The 14,688-nt window shown below is 51.7% G+C and overlaps 1 protein-coding gene across 29 annotated transcripts in view; it reads left to right on the top strand.

Annotated features, from left to right (window-relative positions):
* The window catches only part of Cacna1g (calcium voltage-gated channel subunit alpha1 G), a 64,302-nt gene extending 58,435 nt beyond the window's left edge, over positions 1 to 5,867 (top strand). For 17 of the 29 annotated variants that reach the window (XM_038324886.1, XM_038324888.1, XM_038324887.1 and 14 more), the window contains 3 exons: positions 3,433 to 3,610; positions 3,849 to 4,018; positions 5,136 to 5,867. In XM_038324886.1, coding sequence (XP_038180814.1) covers positions 3,433 to 3,610; positions 3,849 to 4,018; positions 5,136 to 5,867 — 1,080 coding nt within the window. Of the gene's footprint in view, positions 1 to 26; positions 171 to 1,870; positions 2,006 to 3,432; positions 3,611 to 3,848; positions 4,019 to 5,135 lie in introns of all 29 variants that reach the window. The other 12 variants (XM_038324881.1, XM_038324880.1, XM_038324882.1 and 9 more) reach the window with 4 other exon arrangements.
* The last annotated feature ends 8,821 nt before the right edge of the window (positions 5,868 to 14,688 follow it).

Below are 14,688 nucleotides of genomic sequence, written 5' to 3' on the forward strand. Positions count from 1 at the left end.
CTCCCTTTATGGGCTGGTCCTCCCAGGACAGACAGATGTTTGACACCATCTCTCTGCTGATCCAGGGCTCCCTGGAGGGGGAGCTGAAGCTGATGGACGAGCTGGCAGGCCCAGGGGGTCAGCCCTCTGCCTTCCCTTCCGCCCCCAGCCCGGGCGGCTCCGACCCACAGGTTACTGTGCCCTGTCATGTGCCACTTCCTCTGACCGTGCCGAGCTGTCCCATGCTGTGCTGTGCTTCTGGGGTGCTTGGAGGTATTGCCTGCCCATGGGGTAGCTAGAGAAAGAGCAGGTGTAGGGCCACAGTCGAGCACTACATCTGGAAGGAGGCAGGAGGGGTGCGTGTGTTCCAGGCTCTGCAAGGTAGAGAGGCTGAGATCACACTCTGAGGGGGGAAGGAAGGATGGAGGACGAGCTTGGAGAGGGAAGAACCTGGAAGAGAGAAGAGAAGGGACAGTGGACTTTAGGGGTAAAGGAGGCTGTGCCAGGTCCAGGCAAGAAGAGCCTCTGAGGTTAGTGCAAGTGGCTGTGGCATCCATAGAGGGACCTGCTTTACCCAGTCTGTTTCTTCTGTAGTGTCCAGTACCCATCCTCCCTCCTCTGGTGGCTTTGTAAGTACAAAACCCACTGGACGTGATAAGGGCTGTGGTAGGCAGTTTTCTGACCTGAGGCAATATAAGTGAATTCTGGAATATAAACATGAAGTAGGCTTGGTTCTCTCACCAAAAGCCCACCTTCTTACACACCTAGGGTGTCCTTTCTTGGGTCCGGCAAACCCTGAGCTGTTGTTGTCTTGGTCCCCCAGCCCCGCTCTCCTCCCTTGGCCCAGTATTCCTTCAAGACCTCCACCCCCCTACCCCAGGTCAGGGACGATAGCTCTAGAGTGGACTAAGGAGATGGGTGTCAACTCCAGCTGGAGCCTGGTGGCACAAACCCTACTGGGAGAAGGGGTAGACGCCCAGGTTCCTAAGGAGCCTGTAGCCTGGTAGTAAATAGACAGGGATTTTCACATGATAAAGACCCAGCAGTGACCTAGAATGGTCAGTGGGAAGAGGAATGCAGTCGGTCCCTTCCCCAGGCTCCCCCATTCTAAACTAGGTCCCCAGGAAAGGTGGAGGGAGGAGGGTGGCCTAGGACAATGGTCAGAACAGCCCACTCACCTGAACACCACTCAGCCCCCATATCCTGCAGATGTTGACTCTCCTTAGATGAGCCAGGCTGATGATGTGGTGGCCCCAGTGCGCCCCCTTTAGGCTAGCTGGGAGAGAGAGCACTTCTCAAGGCCCACATTGGAGAGGGGGAGCAGGTTGCAGGCAGGCGGAGGAGGGCCCATGAGGGGAGAAGCAGGAATCTGGGGGCAGGCCAAGTCCTGCTAGGCTTTTGGAAGCGAAGAGAATAGGCAGAAAACAGCCGTCAGATTGTCGGCATTGTCCCCAGTGCGTCCACCCCCACCCCCATGCCGCTCTGTCTGCAGAGAGGAGACGGGGCTTTGCTGGCCTTTCTTCATTCTTTTTTTGTTTGGTATCATCTTTATGAGAGTGGAAGCCCTCTCCGCCACTCTCTCTCTGGGTGGTGGTAGTGTGGGAGGGGGCTGCTAAGATGCCTGGGGTATCTTTAGAATGTGTTTCTGTGTCTCTTGGTCTCTTTGCTTTGCCAGTGTTTGCTCTGTCTCTTTGGTGCCTGCTGCAGACTCTCTGATCAGAGCAGGGGGTTGAGGTGGGAGGGGGCGGTGCTGTGGGTCTATTGGGCGAGGGGTGGAGAGCAAAATGGGATACCTTCCTCCCTGCTTTATGGAGAGGGGAAGTGGGGGCTGCGAGTGTGCCACGTGTATGTGTCCTGGTTTCTCATGCCTGCTCATCTCTCTCCTGTCTAGATCCCTCTAGCTGAGATGGAGGCTCTGTCTCTGACGTCAGAGATTGTGTCTGAACCGTCCTGCTCTCTAGCTCTGACGGATGACTCTTTGCCTGATGACACTCACACACTCTTACTTAATGCCCTGGAGAGCAATGTACATGCACACATCCCTTGCTGCTTCCCCCCGGCCTGGGCTAGGCTGGCTGCAGGGTTCCAGATCCTCTTCCTACCCTGTGCCCAGGTCCTACCCAGAGGCACTCACCTGTGGGCACGCAGTGCCCCAGCCTTTGCTGGCATGGATTCTTCCTTGAATTAGATAAGATAAAACCAAGGCCCTTCTCAGAGGGCTACAGGGGCATCAGTGGTGACAGGGTTATTCCAGGAATGACAGCCCAAACAGAAGTGGCTTGGGAGCCAGTTTCTGTGTTTGGAGCCCTGTACCAGCCAGCCCGCCCTCCCTCCCTGCCCCTCCCTCCTCTTGCCTCTCCCTCAAGAGACTCATGTTGTCCTGGGTGAGAGTCCCATCTCTGCTGCTACCACCATGCCCGTCCCCGCTGGGGACTGTTCCTGTCTCCTCTCGCTGGCCCTGTGTGTCCTTGTGTTCTGTCCTCCACAAGCACTGGGGGGTTCTTGATACTTTGACCTTTCTGCCCTTCCTCAGTTTCCCTCTGTCCCTCTGACAGTGAGCAGCCCCTCCTCTTCTCACTTGCCTTCTGTTGTGAGAGCTGGTCCAGCTGAGGCAGGACCTTGAGCAAAGGCTGGGAGGGTCTCTAGAGGTTGTGCTGGGTGGAAGAAGTGGGCCCTGGGATTGAGAATAGGAGGGAAAGACTCAGACTATACTCAGCACAGCCATGTCCACTGGAGCTGGAGCTGGCTGAGCCCATGTGAGAGGAAGAGCCCTGAGAACTGGGAATGAGTAGTGCAGGGTAAAGGGTTCCAAGGGGGAGAGAGACTCTTGGGTCAGGCCTTGGTTTCCTGTTCTGGGGTCCAGGGCCTATCACTGCCTTTCTTTGAAACAGGTTTCCCAAACCCACTCCCACCTCAAGTCTGTGCACTGAGGGAGTACTGAGTCCCCAGTACCCAGGCCTTGCTACCCACCTCCACTCTCCAGAGTGGCTGTGTGGTTAAAGAGCCAGAGATTAGGTGCCCCTTATGGGGCATGCCCCTTGTGCATGAATCTGACTCAGGCCTGCCCCCTGTGGATCCCTGGGGTAACTTTCAAATTCTCTAAGAGGATTACCAGCCGTGCTGGGGGCTGCTCTCGCTTCTCTCATCCCTCACTATCCTTCCCTTCGCCATCCCCAGCCCAGAGGCTCACAGGGGATCCTGTGAGCATGCTCTCAGGGTGGGGCCTCTCCACTCCTTCCTCCCTGTATGTAGAAACTCCTTGTATGTCTCCCCATCTCCTCCCACGCTCATGCCTATCACCTTGGCCTAGGAGGGTGTCGAGGGGGGTGTGGGTAGATGGGGGGAGAGGGCTGTGGATCTGGTGGAGGAGGGCTTAGTTCCCGCTGTCTAGCTTTTCCTCATTTATCAAACCCAGCTGCATGCTCTTTACCCCATCCCCTGATCCTTTTGCAGATGGTACCCCACCCTGAGGAGGTGCCAGGCCCCCTGGGCCCAGACCTGCTGACAGTGAGGAAGGCTGGTGTCAGCCGGACGCACTCTCTGCCCAATGACAGCTACATGTGCCGCAATGGGAGCATTGCTGAGAGATCCCTAGGACACAGGGGCTGGGGGCTCCCCAAAGCCCAGTCAGGTACCAAGGCTGGGGTAAACTAGCTTAGCTCACACAGGGAGACCCAACCTTACCTAAGACCAACAAAAGAAGTGGTCCTTAATTTGAGGAAACCCTGAGCTGAAGGGAAATACCCAGACTGGAGGAAGTAGCTTTCATCCCAGGGCAGTGAGGGGTAGTGGCCCTGATGGGGAGGAAGGTCGGACAGGAGGCCTCACAGATTCCTCCCTACTCACCCCTCCATGCCCCTTCCCCACAGGCTCCATCTTGTCTGTTCACTCCCAACCAGCAGACACCAGCTGCATCCTACAGCTTCCCAAAGATGCACCCTATCTGCTCCAGCCTCATGGGGCCCCCATCTGGGGTGCCATCCCTAAATTACCCCCACCAGGCCGTTCTCCTCTGGCTCAGAGGCCGCTCAGGCGCCAGGTAAGCAAGTATGGAGGACTTGCCCTGGGCCCTGGGCCCTGGGGTAAGGCTCTGGATCGGAACCCCTGTGCTGTTGGTAGTGAGCAGAGTGGACACTTTCATTCTTCCAGCGAGTGTGGAACGTGTACCAACGACACCACGGCTCCAGGCCATGGGGACATGGCATACTGGATAAAGCGGAAGTGGCTGGGGTTTGCCTCCTACCCCATGCACATACCTTGTTTTACTGACGAGGCCTAGGGTCCAGGGGGACGGTTGATTCCAGGGCAACAGACATCCAGTGAAGGTGGTACCCAGGTACCAAGGCTCCCAATCCCAGGTTCAGAGTTTCCCGCATTTCTTCACACTTTGAACTAAATTCAGGGACACAAGGCAGGGGTCCACCTTCTGTGGCTCATGTAGCCTAGGGAGGCTTGTGTGCCTTGTGTTGTGGCGTCTGAGCACAGTTATATGAATCTCTGCTCAGCCCAATGCTCTTGGGGAGCAGGCACGGTCCCCTCATCCTGCACCCTCTCACTGGGCAGCCTCCAGCTACTGGGCACTGAGACACAGTCCCTGCTGTCTGGGCTCAGTCTGAGAGTGGCGGCATGCATGCCACCAGAACACTGCAGCCGCAAGTTATAGCTGCAAGGTGCTTGTGTGGCAGGGAATCCAGAAGAGACATGGGTTAATTTTATTTGAAGTGGATTGCCAGGCACACAAAACCCGTGCTCAGAAGAGTGAGGGACACTTGTTGGGAAGGGAATTCAAGGCCAAGGGAGTTGTTTCCTTGGTTTCTCTAAAGGGCTAGAGGCACAAAAGGGCCGTTTAGGAAACAGAATTCTTTCTGCTCCCCCACCCCGGGGGGGGGGGGGGGAGCAAAGACTGCAGAGTTCCTCCTGCAGGATTTGGGGAAACAGAGCACAGAGAACTAAAGAAAGGGTTGGTGGTTGAAGTGGTGGAAGCCTGAACCACAGATCACAGAGGGCTCAGGGCCCCCTTCTCTCAGTAAGAGAAGTTAATACGGTAGTCCTGCAGCTTCCTGGGGTTCTGGAACACCCAGTCTGACAGAAAGGATAGAAGACAATCTTTGTTGGAAAGAAATCCCTGGGTTGAGCCCTGCACCCACTCCCTACAGGCAGCAATAAGGACTGACTCCCTGGATGTGCAAGGCTTGGGGAGCCGGGAAGACCTGCTGTCAGAGGTGAGTGGGCCCTCCTGCCCTCTGACCCGATCCTCATCCTTCTGGGGCGGATCGAGCATCCAGGTGCAGCAGCGAGCTGGCAGCCAGAGCAAGGTCTCCAAGCACATCCGCCGGCCGGCCGCTTGCCCAGGCCTGGAACCCGGCTGGGCCAAGGACCCTCCAGAGACCAGAAGCAGTTTAGAGCTGGACACAGAGCTGAGCTGGATTTCAGGAGACCTCCTGCCCAGCAGCCAGGAGGAACCCCTGTCCCCACGGGACCTGAAGAAGTGCTACAGTGTAGAAGCCCAGAGCTGCCGGCGCAGGCCTGGGTCCTGGCTAGACGAACAAAGGAGACACTCCATTGCGGTCAGCTGCCTGGACAGCGGCTCCCAACCCCGCCTATGTCCAAGCCCCTCAAGCCTAGGGGGACAACCTCTTGGGGGACCTGGGAGTCGGCCTAAGAAAAAACTCAGCCCACCCAGTATCTCTATAGACCCCCCGGAGATCCAGGGCTCTCGGCCCCCATGCAGTCCTGGTGTCTGCCTCAGGAGGAGGGCGCCATCCAGTGACTCCAAGGATCCCTCGGCCTCTGGCCCCCTTGACAGCTCGGCTGCCTCACCCTCCCCAAAGAAAGATGCGTTGAGTCTGTCTGGTTTGTCCTCTGACCCAACAGACCTGGACCCCTGAGTCCCGCCCACTCTCCCTCTCACCTTTCTCTACTGGGTGCAGATCCTAGCTCCGCCTCCTGGGCAGTCTTTCTTGAAAAGTCCCACATGCACATCGAGGCGCTTCGCCTGCCTTCTTTAGTGGCTGCGGGATCACAAGCAGGACTTCCAGGGAGTCTGAAGAGAGCACAGCCCTGGCACCACCGCCTCCGAGAAGAAAGAAAGGGAGAAGCCCAGTGTGGCCGAGGCTCCCGACACCAGGAGCTGTTGGGAGAAAGCAATACGTTTGTGCAGAATCTCTATGTATATTCTATTTTATTAAATTAATTGAATCTAGTATATGCCGGATGTACGACATTTTGTGACTGAAGAGACTGGTTTCCTTCTACTTTTATGTGTCTCAGAATATTTTTGAGGCGAAGGCGTCTGTCTCTTGGCTATTTTAACCTAAAATAACCAGTCTAGTTATATTCCCTCTTCTTGTAAAGCACAAGCAGGGACCGTGAGTGCATTACAACCCAACGGTGGCCCATCTTCAGTGGAAAGCGAGAACCATTTTGGAAACTGTCATGTAACTTATTTTCTCCTTTAACATCGTCATCGTTTTCTGTAGGGGGAAAAAAAAGAGAAAAAGAGAAAAAATGAGATTTTACAAATGAAAATGGAATCTTTTTATATATACATACATACATATCTATATATCTATATATCTATATAAAATAAAGTAATTTTCCAAAATAAAAAGTTAATCACAGTCCAGAGTAAAAACAAAGGGGATGGAAAGCTAGGTGTGTGCAGATGGCTTTGGAGAGCGGGGAATGGGTGGTGGGAGGGAAGAATCGGGGCCGCTTGTGTGTGTGTGTGTGTGTGTGTGTGTGTGTGTGTGTGTGTGTGTGTGTGTGCTCGTGTGTACAGGGAGGCGGGTGCGTGTGTGTTTGGGTGTGTATGCACTGGCATGTATATGAGCTGTGTGTTTGAGAGAGGAGAAGCACAAATGTCCAGCTGTGGAGGCCTCCATTCTTGCACCTCCCCTGCAACCATGGCGAGAAGAAAATCCTGTGCCAGGTAGGGTTGGGCGGTGTGGGGGGAGTGGTGGTGGAGGGGGAGGGGGTTTCTGTTTTTCTGTCAAAGCTTTATCGCATCCTTGGAGCCAGGCAGCTCAGGGAATGTGGGTAATTCCAGATTAATTCTTATTTCTGCTGACAGCTATCAGCCGCACATTGAAAGCTGGAAATTGGCATAATGAAGCTGTTTTGGTTAATGGGGCCAATGGAGGCTGGGAGGCAGCCTCAGCTGCTGCCGCTCTAAATCTAGGGGCTCCTGAGGGGAGGGGCAAATGCTGCTGGGTTTTCCTGCCCTTTTCTTCCACCCCAGCATTTGCCACACTCTGGCTGGGTGGTGACCTGAGGTGTCTGGGCTAAACCCTTAGGCCTCATCTTCCTGCCCATTGAGATTGAGATTAATCTGTATAAACGGAGCCGGTTGTCCCCTCCCGAGACTGAGACTGCAGAAACCAGGGCTGGAGACCTCCTGATGAAGGTGGAGGGTTGGTGATGGCCAGAACACTGAGCTAGGAATCTGACTCCCTGAGGAGTGATGAATGATCCAAGCAAGGCTCTTACATGGTCTGCTGCTGCTTGCCCAGTGGGAGGGAGCCAGGGGAGAGGGAAGAGGGGGAAAGGCCACCAGCGTAGTGGGGGGCAGAGGTGGGGAGAGCCACTTGGCCTAGAGCCACCTTTCTGGTGCTACTGCTGGCAACAGTCTCTTGGTTGAAGTCCTCCTACCAAAAGGGAGTAGTCAGCCAGCCTGACACCCATCAGCCACCTCGAACATCTGTCCTATTTCCATTCCTTTGAACATCCCTGCCTCTCTTAAACCAGCTCTGAGTGTGTGTGTGTGTGTGTGTGTGTGTGTGTGTGTGTGTGCAAGCTTTGGAGTAGAAAGCAAACCCAGGGTTTTTACATATTTGAGGCAGCACTCTGCCACTGAGCTGCACTTCCAGCCCTGAACTGAATTCTTGCAGCCTCAGCGACAAGAACCCTCACTTACAGCACCCCCCCCCCATCTGCATAGGCAGCTGGGAGCCCCAGTGCCAAGTTGCTGGTGGCTGGGAGGCTGAACCTGCAGGCGTCCATCCTCTGGCCTATTTCCTAAGCTGAGAGAGCTTTTCTGATGGCTCTATTGGACAGAAATGATACCACTCATTGAATCAAACACCTGGTTTGATCTTCCTAGGGTGTATGATAGTGCCAAGCTCTCATTCTCTAGCCCTGTCAGCTGAAGAAAGGGGTGCTTGGAGAAGCTGACTCTTCCTACTTTTCTTCCTTCCTTCTCTCTTTCTTTTTTTTTTTTTTTTTTTTCCTTTTTGGTTTGGGTGGGGAGCTGTACAAAATTCCTAGAGTTTTGCCACCTGGATCTGGAGATTAAGCTTTTGTATTTTTGTGCAGTTCTATAGCTGTCCGTGCCTTATGGGTGGGAGGTTTGGGAGGGGTTGTTCTGGGATTCCCCCTTCTTCTTCTAATGGTCAGAAGATTCTGGGTCGAGGGGAGGCAGAAAGCTGAACCCTCTCCTCTCACCCAGCCCTCCCTCACCACCCTCCCTGCCTCTGTGAACACACAGCAGTGTGCTGTACCACCGTAGTGTCACATGAGGTAATACAGAGCGCTCCTGGTTCTTCTTAGCATCTCCCTTCCCCTAGTCCTCCCTTCCCAGAAAGGACTAAGGAAGCTTGCTAGGGGCCACACTCAATATTCTTTAGAGTTGCTTTTCAGAGATCTACTGTGATCCACCAATGAGAAGGCAAAGTTACCCTCTCTCACCCTACACCATTTGTGGCCCTGAGTCTCTGGCAGGAAGCAGTGACTACAGAGGCATCTTGGTGATGCTGTGGGCATATTAATAGCAGAGTCAAGGTGAATGTTTGGGGGGGGGCAAGTATTGTGGCCACTTTCCCAATAATATGAAGATGTATTTATCAGCCAGGCATGGGGATGCTTGTGTTGTAATCTCAGCCCTGGGAGGTGGAAGCAAAAGGCTTGGGATTACAAGGTCATCCTCCACTACAGAGTGAGTTGGAGACCAGCTTGATTCATGAAAATTCCCTGTCAAAAACAAACAAACAAACAAACAAACAAAAAACCACCAACAAAACTATAACATTGCTGATGGGAAGAAATCGTTGGGTCTGATGGGTTCAAAAGTGAAGAAGAGGCTGCCGCTGAGTCTTTGACAGGTGGCTGGTGATCTCAGAGAAGTGGAAATGGGGCTGGGGACTTGGCAGGTCTTTGGTTAGAACCCTCCAAGGCAGGCTTGGAATTGCCCAGGGGCTTCTGAGATAGGGATGCCTTTGGAAATGAGAGCAGCTATCTCCCTAACAATTGTGCTTCACCTCTGTTCAATCTTCTCCCTGGGGTTCAAAGAGGAAATTGTGTCAAGAGCACCAGGCTTCCGCCTCAGGCGTGGCTGCTGCGGCTTCCTCCACCCCCAAAGGCTCCAGGAAAAGGCCTGTCTGGGGGTGGGGAACTGGGAAGGGGAGTGATCTGAGCTGGTGCTAAAAACAAACCTGAGGCTCAAACGCAGTCTCTCACTTACTCCTCCAAACGCTTCAGCAAGGGAAGCACCCCGCTAGCATTTTGTCCAGGCAGCAGCGGGTTCATAGAGGTTAAGGGACTTGCCTGAGGTCTCCTAGCCAGAATTTGGCAGAGCTAGGATTTGACGTCAGGACTTGTCCTTGCAGCCTGCACCACCTCAGTCGGTTCTCATCGAGGAGAGAATGGGAAGCGATGGGAAGAATCGTACTTGCAAAACGAAAAGGGTTTGCAAGGAAACTAGGGGACCCTTTCTTAAAGCAGTCATGTCTGGTTCCAGAAGAACGTACTTGAGTTTTCCACGTGGCATACTTGGTGGATTAGAGAGGTCCACAGTCTCCCACCTGGTGAGATCCTAGCCTCCAACGTGATCCCAGTGATCCCAGAGATGGTGAGGGCGTCCTTTAACTATGGGTGATTTCAGTTGCTCCGGGGTTTCCAGGCAACACCCTTCCCTAGAATGGCTCTGCTCTTTGAAACCCTGGCACCTGCTCTCCTCAGCCACCACTGTCTCCACCCTTCTCCTTTCCTGTCCCCACCTAGGCCTCTGCCCACTTTCCAAATAAGTTTCACCTTCAAACGTTCTCCCCACCCATCACAACCTAGTGCCCTGTGGCCCCTTTTCCTCTCCCCTGACCTGCTGAGCTGCCAGCCTGCCCCACCTCTGTGACGGCAGTGTAATGAGGGCGTTAGACACCACAGGGCAGCATCGTGCACTCTTGGTGCCACCCAAGGTCTCTTCTGAAAAGGGGTGAATCCAGGCTGAAGATAGCAACCCTGATGGATCCTTCCACAGACAGAAGGGCTGTACAACCCCCCCCCCCAAGAGGAAGCTGAAGGTCTTGTCTGTGGGGAAGCCTGGACTGGGATATCCCATCTGAGTGCTAGGGAGCCACAGCTGGGGGGAAAGGGAGGTGAGTGAAGCCCTACTGCCAATGATGGCCCCTAAAACCAATGAACTATTTCCAGACAGAGGTGGCATGGTGGGTAGGGGACTTAACTCTCAAAGCAAGTTTCCGTGCGGACTGGTCCCACCTATAGGGCAGGATAAGGTGCATTAAGAAATGAATTGCTCAGTAAACTCCAAGAGGGAATTCTGCTACAAATGACACTCTGCATGCCTAGCCCCTGTCTCAGTGTGCGAGCTTGGCTGAGGCCCATGTTGTCTATTAATTATTACTTTGAAAACTCTGGGATCAAGTACAGTAGTCAAGCCTTCACCTGCATACCAATTAGATGAGGAGCAGGCCAGGGCAGAGGGCAGCCTTGCTGAGCCTGGGAGGGGACCAGGTGGCTCCAACTAGGCTGCAGACTGGAGGAAATAGGCCCGCTGCTTGGGAAGCCAGAAGGAAAGGCAGGGTGTGTGCTGGAGCATAATTTAAGGGTGTTCCCAGACTCCAAGGGGTTTTTAATGGAGCAACCGCAGTGAGGTTGGGGGCGGGGGTTGATAGCATCGTTTTGTTTTGTTTTTTTTCCACACTGTCCCTTTGGCTAGCTCCAACCTGCCCTGTCCCCAGGCAGCATTTCCTGTGCCTAGATTTCCCTGTACCCTTTACCCTGATTTCAATTCCCTGTCCTGTATTTGCAGTGATTGTCCCTTACCATTTTCTTGCCAGAAGAAACCCTGATGCTGGGCTGCCTGGGGATGCTCACTGGCAGGGGGAGGCACAGAGCATGCTTCCTCCATCTATTGTAGAATCATAGCCAGGTGGAAGGGAAGGGGGAGGCACTGGTCACCAGATTGTGTTCCCCTCTGTGCCACAGCTCAGACCACATGGCCTTTGTTGCTCCTTTCAGCAGCCTTCTGGCTAGAAACATCTTGGTTCTGAAAACTCAAAAGCCAAGGAGGCCATGCTCACTTCGGGGACTGTTCCTGGTGACAGGGTAGCCTACCTATGGCGGAAATGGCATTTTTGAGAAACCCTGTTTAAAGTTTCCCTTTACAAATCAAACTTTCACCCAACCTGTAACCAATTAACCACGTTCGCTGAGGTTATTTATAGCTTTGCATTCATTCTGTTTGCAGGCTGTGAGCTCAACCTGTTCAGAAGTACCTTCTAAGAATGCAGTCAGTATTGCTGTGCCTTAGACATCCCAATGTACCGAGTTCCCTGTTTCTCCTTTGGGAATCTTTCACACCTCTGACTCAGAACAATGTATGTGTATGGAAGATGTGAGAACCAGGTCTAAGACCATTTGTTAGAAGCAACGAGGCATTGAAAGCAACAGCACCTCCCCTCCAACATGTGGGTATAGTTTCATTATATCTGATTATGACTTTATGTGTTGTTCTGAGTCAGTAGGGCCAGGAAGACAATTTTCTCCCTAGGAGACTCCCGTAAAAGATGAAGACAAAGATTCCTCACTCCCTTTCGTTACTGGATTTGTTATGCTGCTCAATATGGAGAGGACAGCCTTTGTCCAGCAGCTCCTTTTGAGACTCTCTTAAATGAGGTTACTCTTTCAGACTAGACTACTATTAGACGGGGACAGGAGAGACCCAAACCCTTCTCAGGATATGATGCCCACTCTTGGGTAAAGCTCACCAAGTGTTAGTCTGTCTTCTTTCACATGGCAGAGACCCATGTGGAGCCTTGTGGGGAGGAAACCTAGAGGAAAAGGCAAAGGTGGCACCCCCAGCTGGTCACTGGAGCTGGTAGGCGGGCAACAAGCATGGGGCTTTGCTGGTGAGTGTTAGTAAGTCAGGCTCCTTCTTGCCAGCCTGCTTTATTCTGGTTTTGACTTTCGCTCTCAGGACCCTGTCTCTTTAATTTAGAGTTCATGCACAGCAATGAACAACTCTGCTTATAAAGATCATAACTAAGACACCTGTAAAACAACTTCTTTTTTAAAAATATTTATTTATTATTTATTATGTATACAACATTTGGTCTGTGTGTATGCCTGCAGGCCAGAAGAGGGCACCAGACCCATTACAGAAGGTTGTGAGCCACCATGTGGTTGCTGGGAATTGAACTCAGGACCTTTGGAAGAGCAGGCAATGCTCTTAACCTCTGAGCCATTTCTCCAGTCCATGTAAAACAACTTCTTAAGCATTATTCACAAGTATTGCCCTTGGTATCCCGATCGTGGGATGCTTGATTTAGAAACTTGGGGTGGGGGATAGAATTGGTATCCAATTACGCTGTGGCATAGGACAGGTTCAATGGAAACGCCTGGTTCTTTGGAACCATATTAGGTAAACTGTAGAATCTTAGCAATAGAGGAAAGGGGAACTTCTGGGAAAACCACCACCTACTAAAACTCATGCACCCCCGTCGGCCTAATTTTCTGCCAATTAGTAATCTACATACACACAGTGCCTTCCAAAAATGCCTGGAAGAGGCTTCTCAAAGAGGATTTTTTAACTGCATGCCCTATCTTTAGAGAAAACAATTCCCAGCCAAGAAGGGTTCTTGTTTTCCTGCTTAAAGATTTTTTAAAAATAAAAGAGCATTATAGAGCCGGGCAACGGTGGCACACGCCTTTAATGCCAGCACTCAGGAGTCAGAGGCAGGCAGATTTCTGAGTTCGAGACCAGCCTGGTCTACAGAGTGGATTCTAGGACAGTCAGTGCTACACAGTGAAACCCTGTCTCAAACACAAAACAAAACAAAAATAAATAAAAGACAAAATAAATTTTTAAAAGTGCATTCTAGAGAATGGAGGCCAAGGCTATTTTACCAAGAAATAATAGATTTTATAGCAAACGTGTGTGAAATGATACCTTTTTACTGGCAAACCCTTATGAAAACAGTTCTGACCACTGTTCAATATTGTTTACAGTTCCAGGGATGGATGAATGGATGAACAGATGCCGGCCTATTGCTGCTCATAATCCAAGGGAACAAGCCTCTCTAAATATTTAGAGATCAACTAATCAGACAAGGAAACTTTGAAACTGTAGCTCTACAACTCACCAACACTCTGGTTAATAAACAGATCAGTAGAACCACGGCAAGGGCTTGGAAGAAGCTCCCTGACCGACCATAACAACTCTTCCACAGTCCCCTTCCACTATCAGACAAAGATCTACACAGCCCTACGTTCATACGCTTGATTCTCCACACAAGCTATGGAGCAGCTCTTTTTTTAATATTTATTTATTTATTATGCATACCATATTTTGTCTGTGTGTATGCTTGCAGGCCAGAAGAGGGCACCAGACCTCATTACAGATGGTTGTGAGCCACCATGTGGTTGTTGGGAATTGAACTCAGGACCTTTGGAAGAGCAGGCAATGCTCTTAACCTCTGAGCCATCTCTCCAGCCCCTGGAGCAGCTCTTTACATCTATTTGTTTATTTATTTATTTATTTATTATGTATACAATATTCTTTCTGCGTGTATGCCTGCAGGCGAGAAAAGGGCACCAGACCTCATTACAGATGGTTGTGAGCCATCATGTGATTGTTGGGAATTGAACTCAGGACCTTTGGAAGAGCAGGTAATGCTCTTAACCGCTGAGCCATCTCTCCAGCCCCAGCTTTTTACATCTTATCTCTTTCATTAGTTTATGAAAATGCAAATTTGGACTGCAAAAATTCATCCCATGGTCCTTGCAGTCAGTGTTTGTGCTGGCTAGATTTATGTCAATTAGACACAAGCTGAAGTCATCAAAGAGGTGGGATCCTCAACTGAGAAAATGCCTCTACAAGACTGGGTTGTAAGCAAGCCTGAGCCTTCATTAATGATGGATGGGGAGGGCCCAGCCATTGTGGGTGGGGTCACCTCTGGGCTGGTGGCCCCAGATTCTATAAGAAAGTAGGCTGAGCAAGCCATGGGAAGCAAGCCAGTAAGCAGCACCCCTCCATGGCCTCTGGCATCTTCTCCTGCCTCTGGGACTCTGCCCTGTTGGAGTTCCTATCCTGGCTTCCTTTAGTGATGAATAGTGATGTAGAAGTGTAAGTCCAATAAACATTTTCTTCCCCAAGTTGCTGTTGGTCATGGTGTTTCATCACAGGAATGGTAACTAAGACAGCTTGCCATGCATACTATTGCTGATACGGTCAAAGCATGTCAGAACATTGGAACCAAGGAGCACAAAGCCCAAATTGTAGAAGCAGCTCTGCAACCTCCTGCATGCTTCAAACCTGGGAAAAGAGGCCATTCTCAGAAGCAATGCAGACAAACAGATAGAAATAACCTCATCCTGGTAAACCCACCTTTGAAATATGCCCAAAGTATAATGGGTTTTCCCTAGGCCAGCCAGTGTCATTCTAAATTTGATAAAGAAGGTGATCCAATTTTGGAAATG

This window comes from Arvicola amphibius, chromosome 4 (assembly GCF_903992535.2).
Source record: "Arvicola amphibius chromosome 4, mArvAmp1.2, whole genome shotgun sequence".
NCBI classification, from domain to species: domain Eukaryota; kingdom Metazoa; phylum Chordata; class Mammalia; order Rodentia; family Cricetidae; genus Arvicola; species Arvicola amphibius.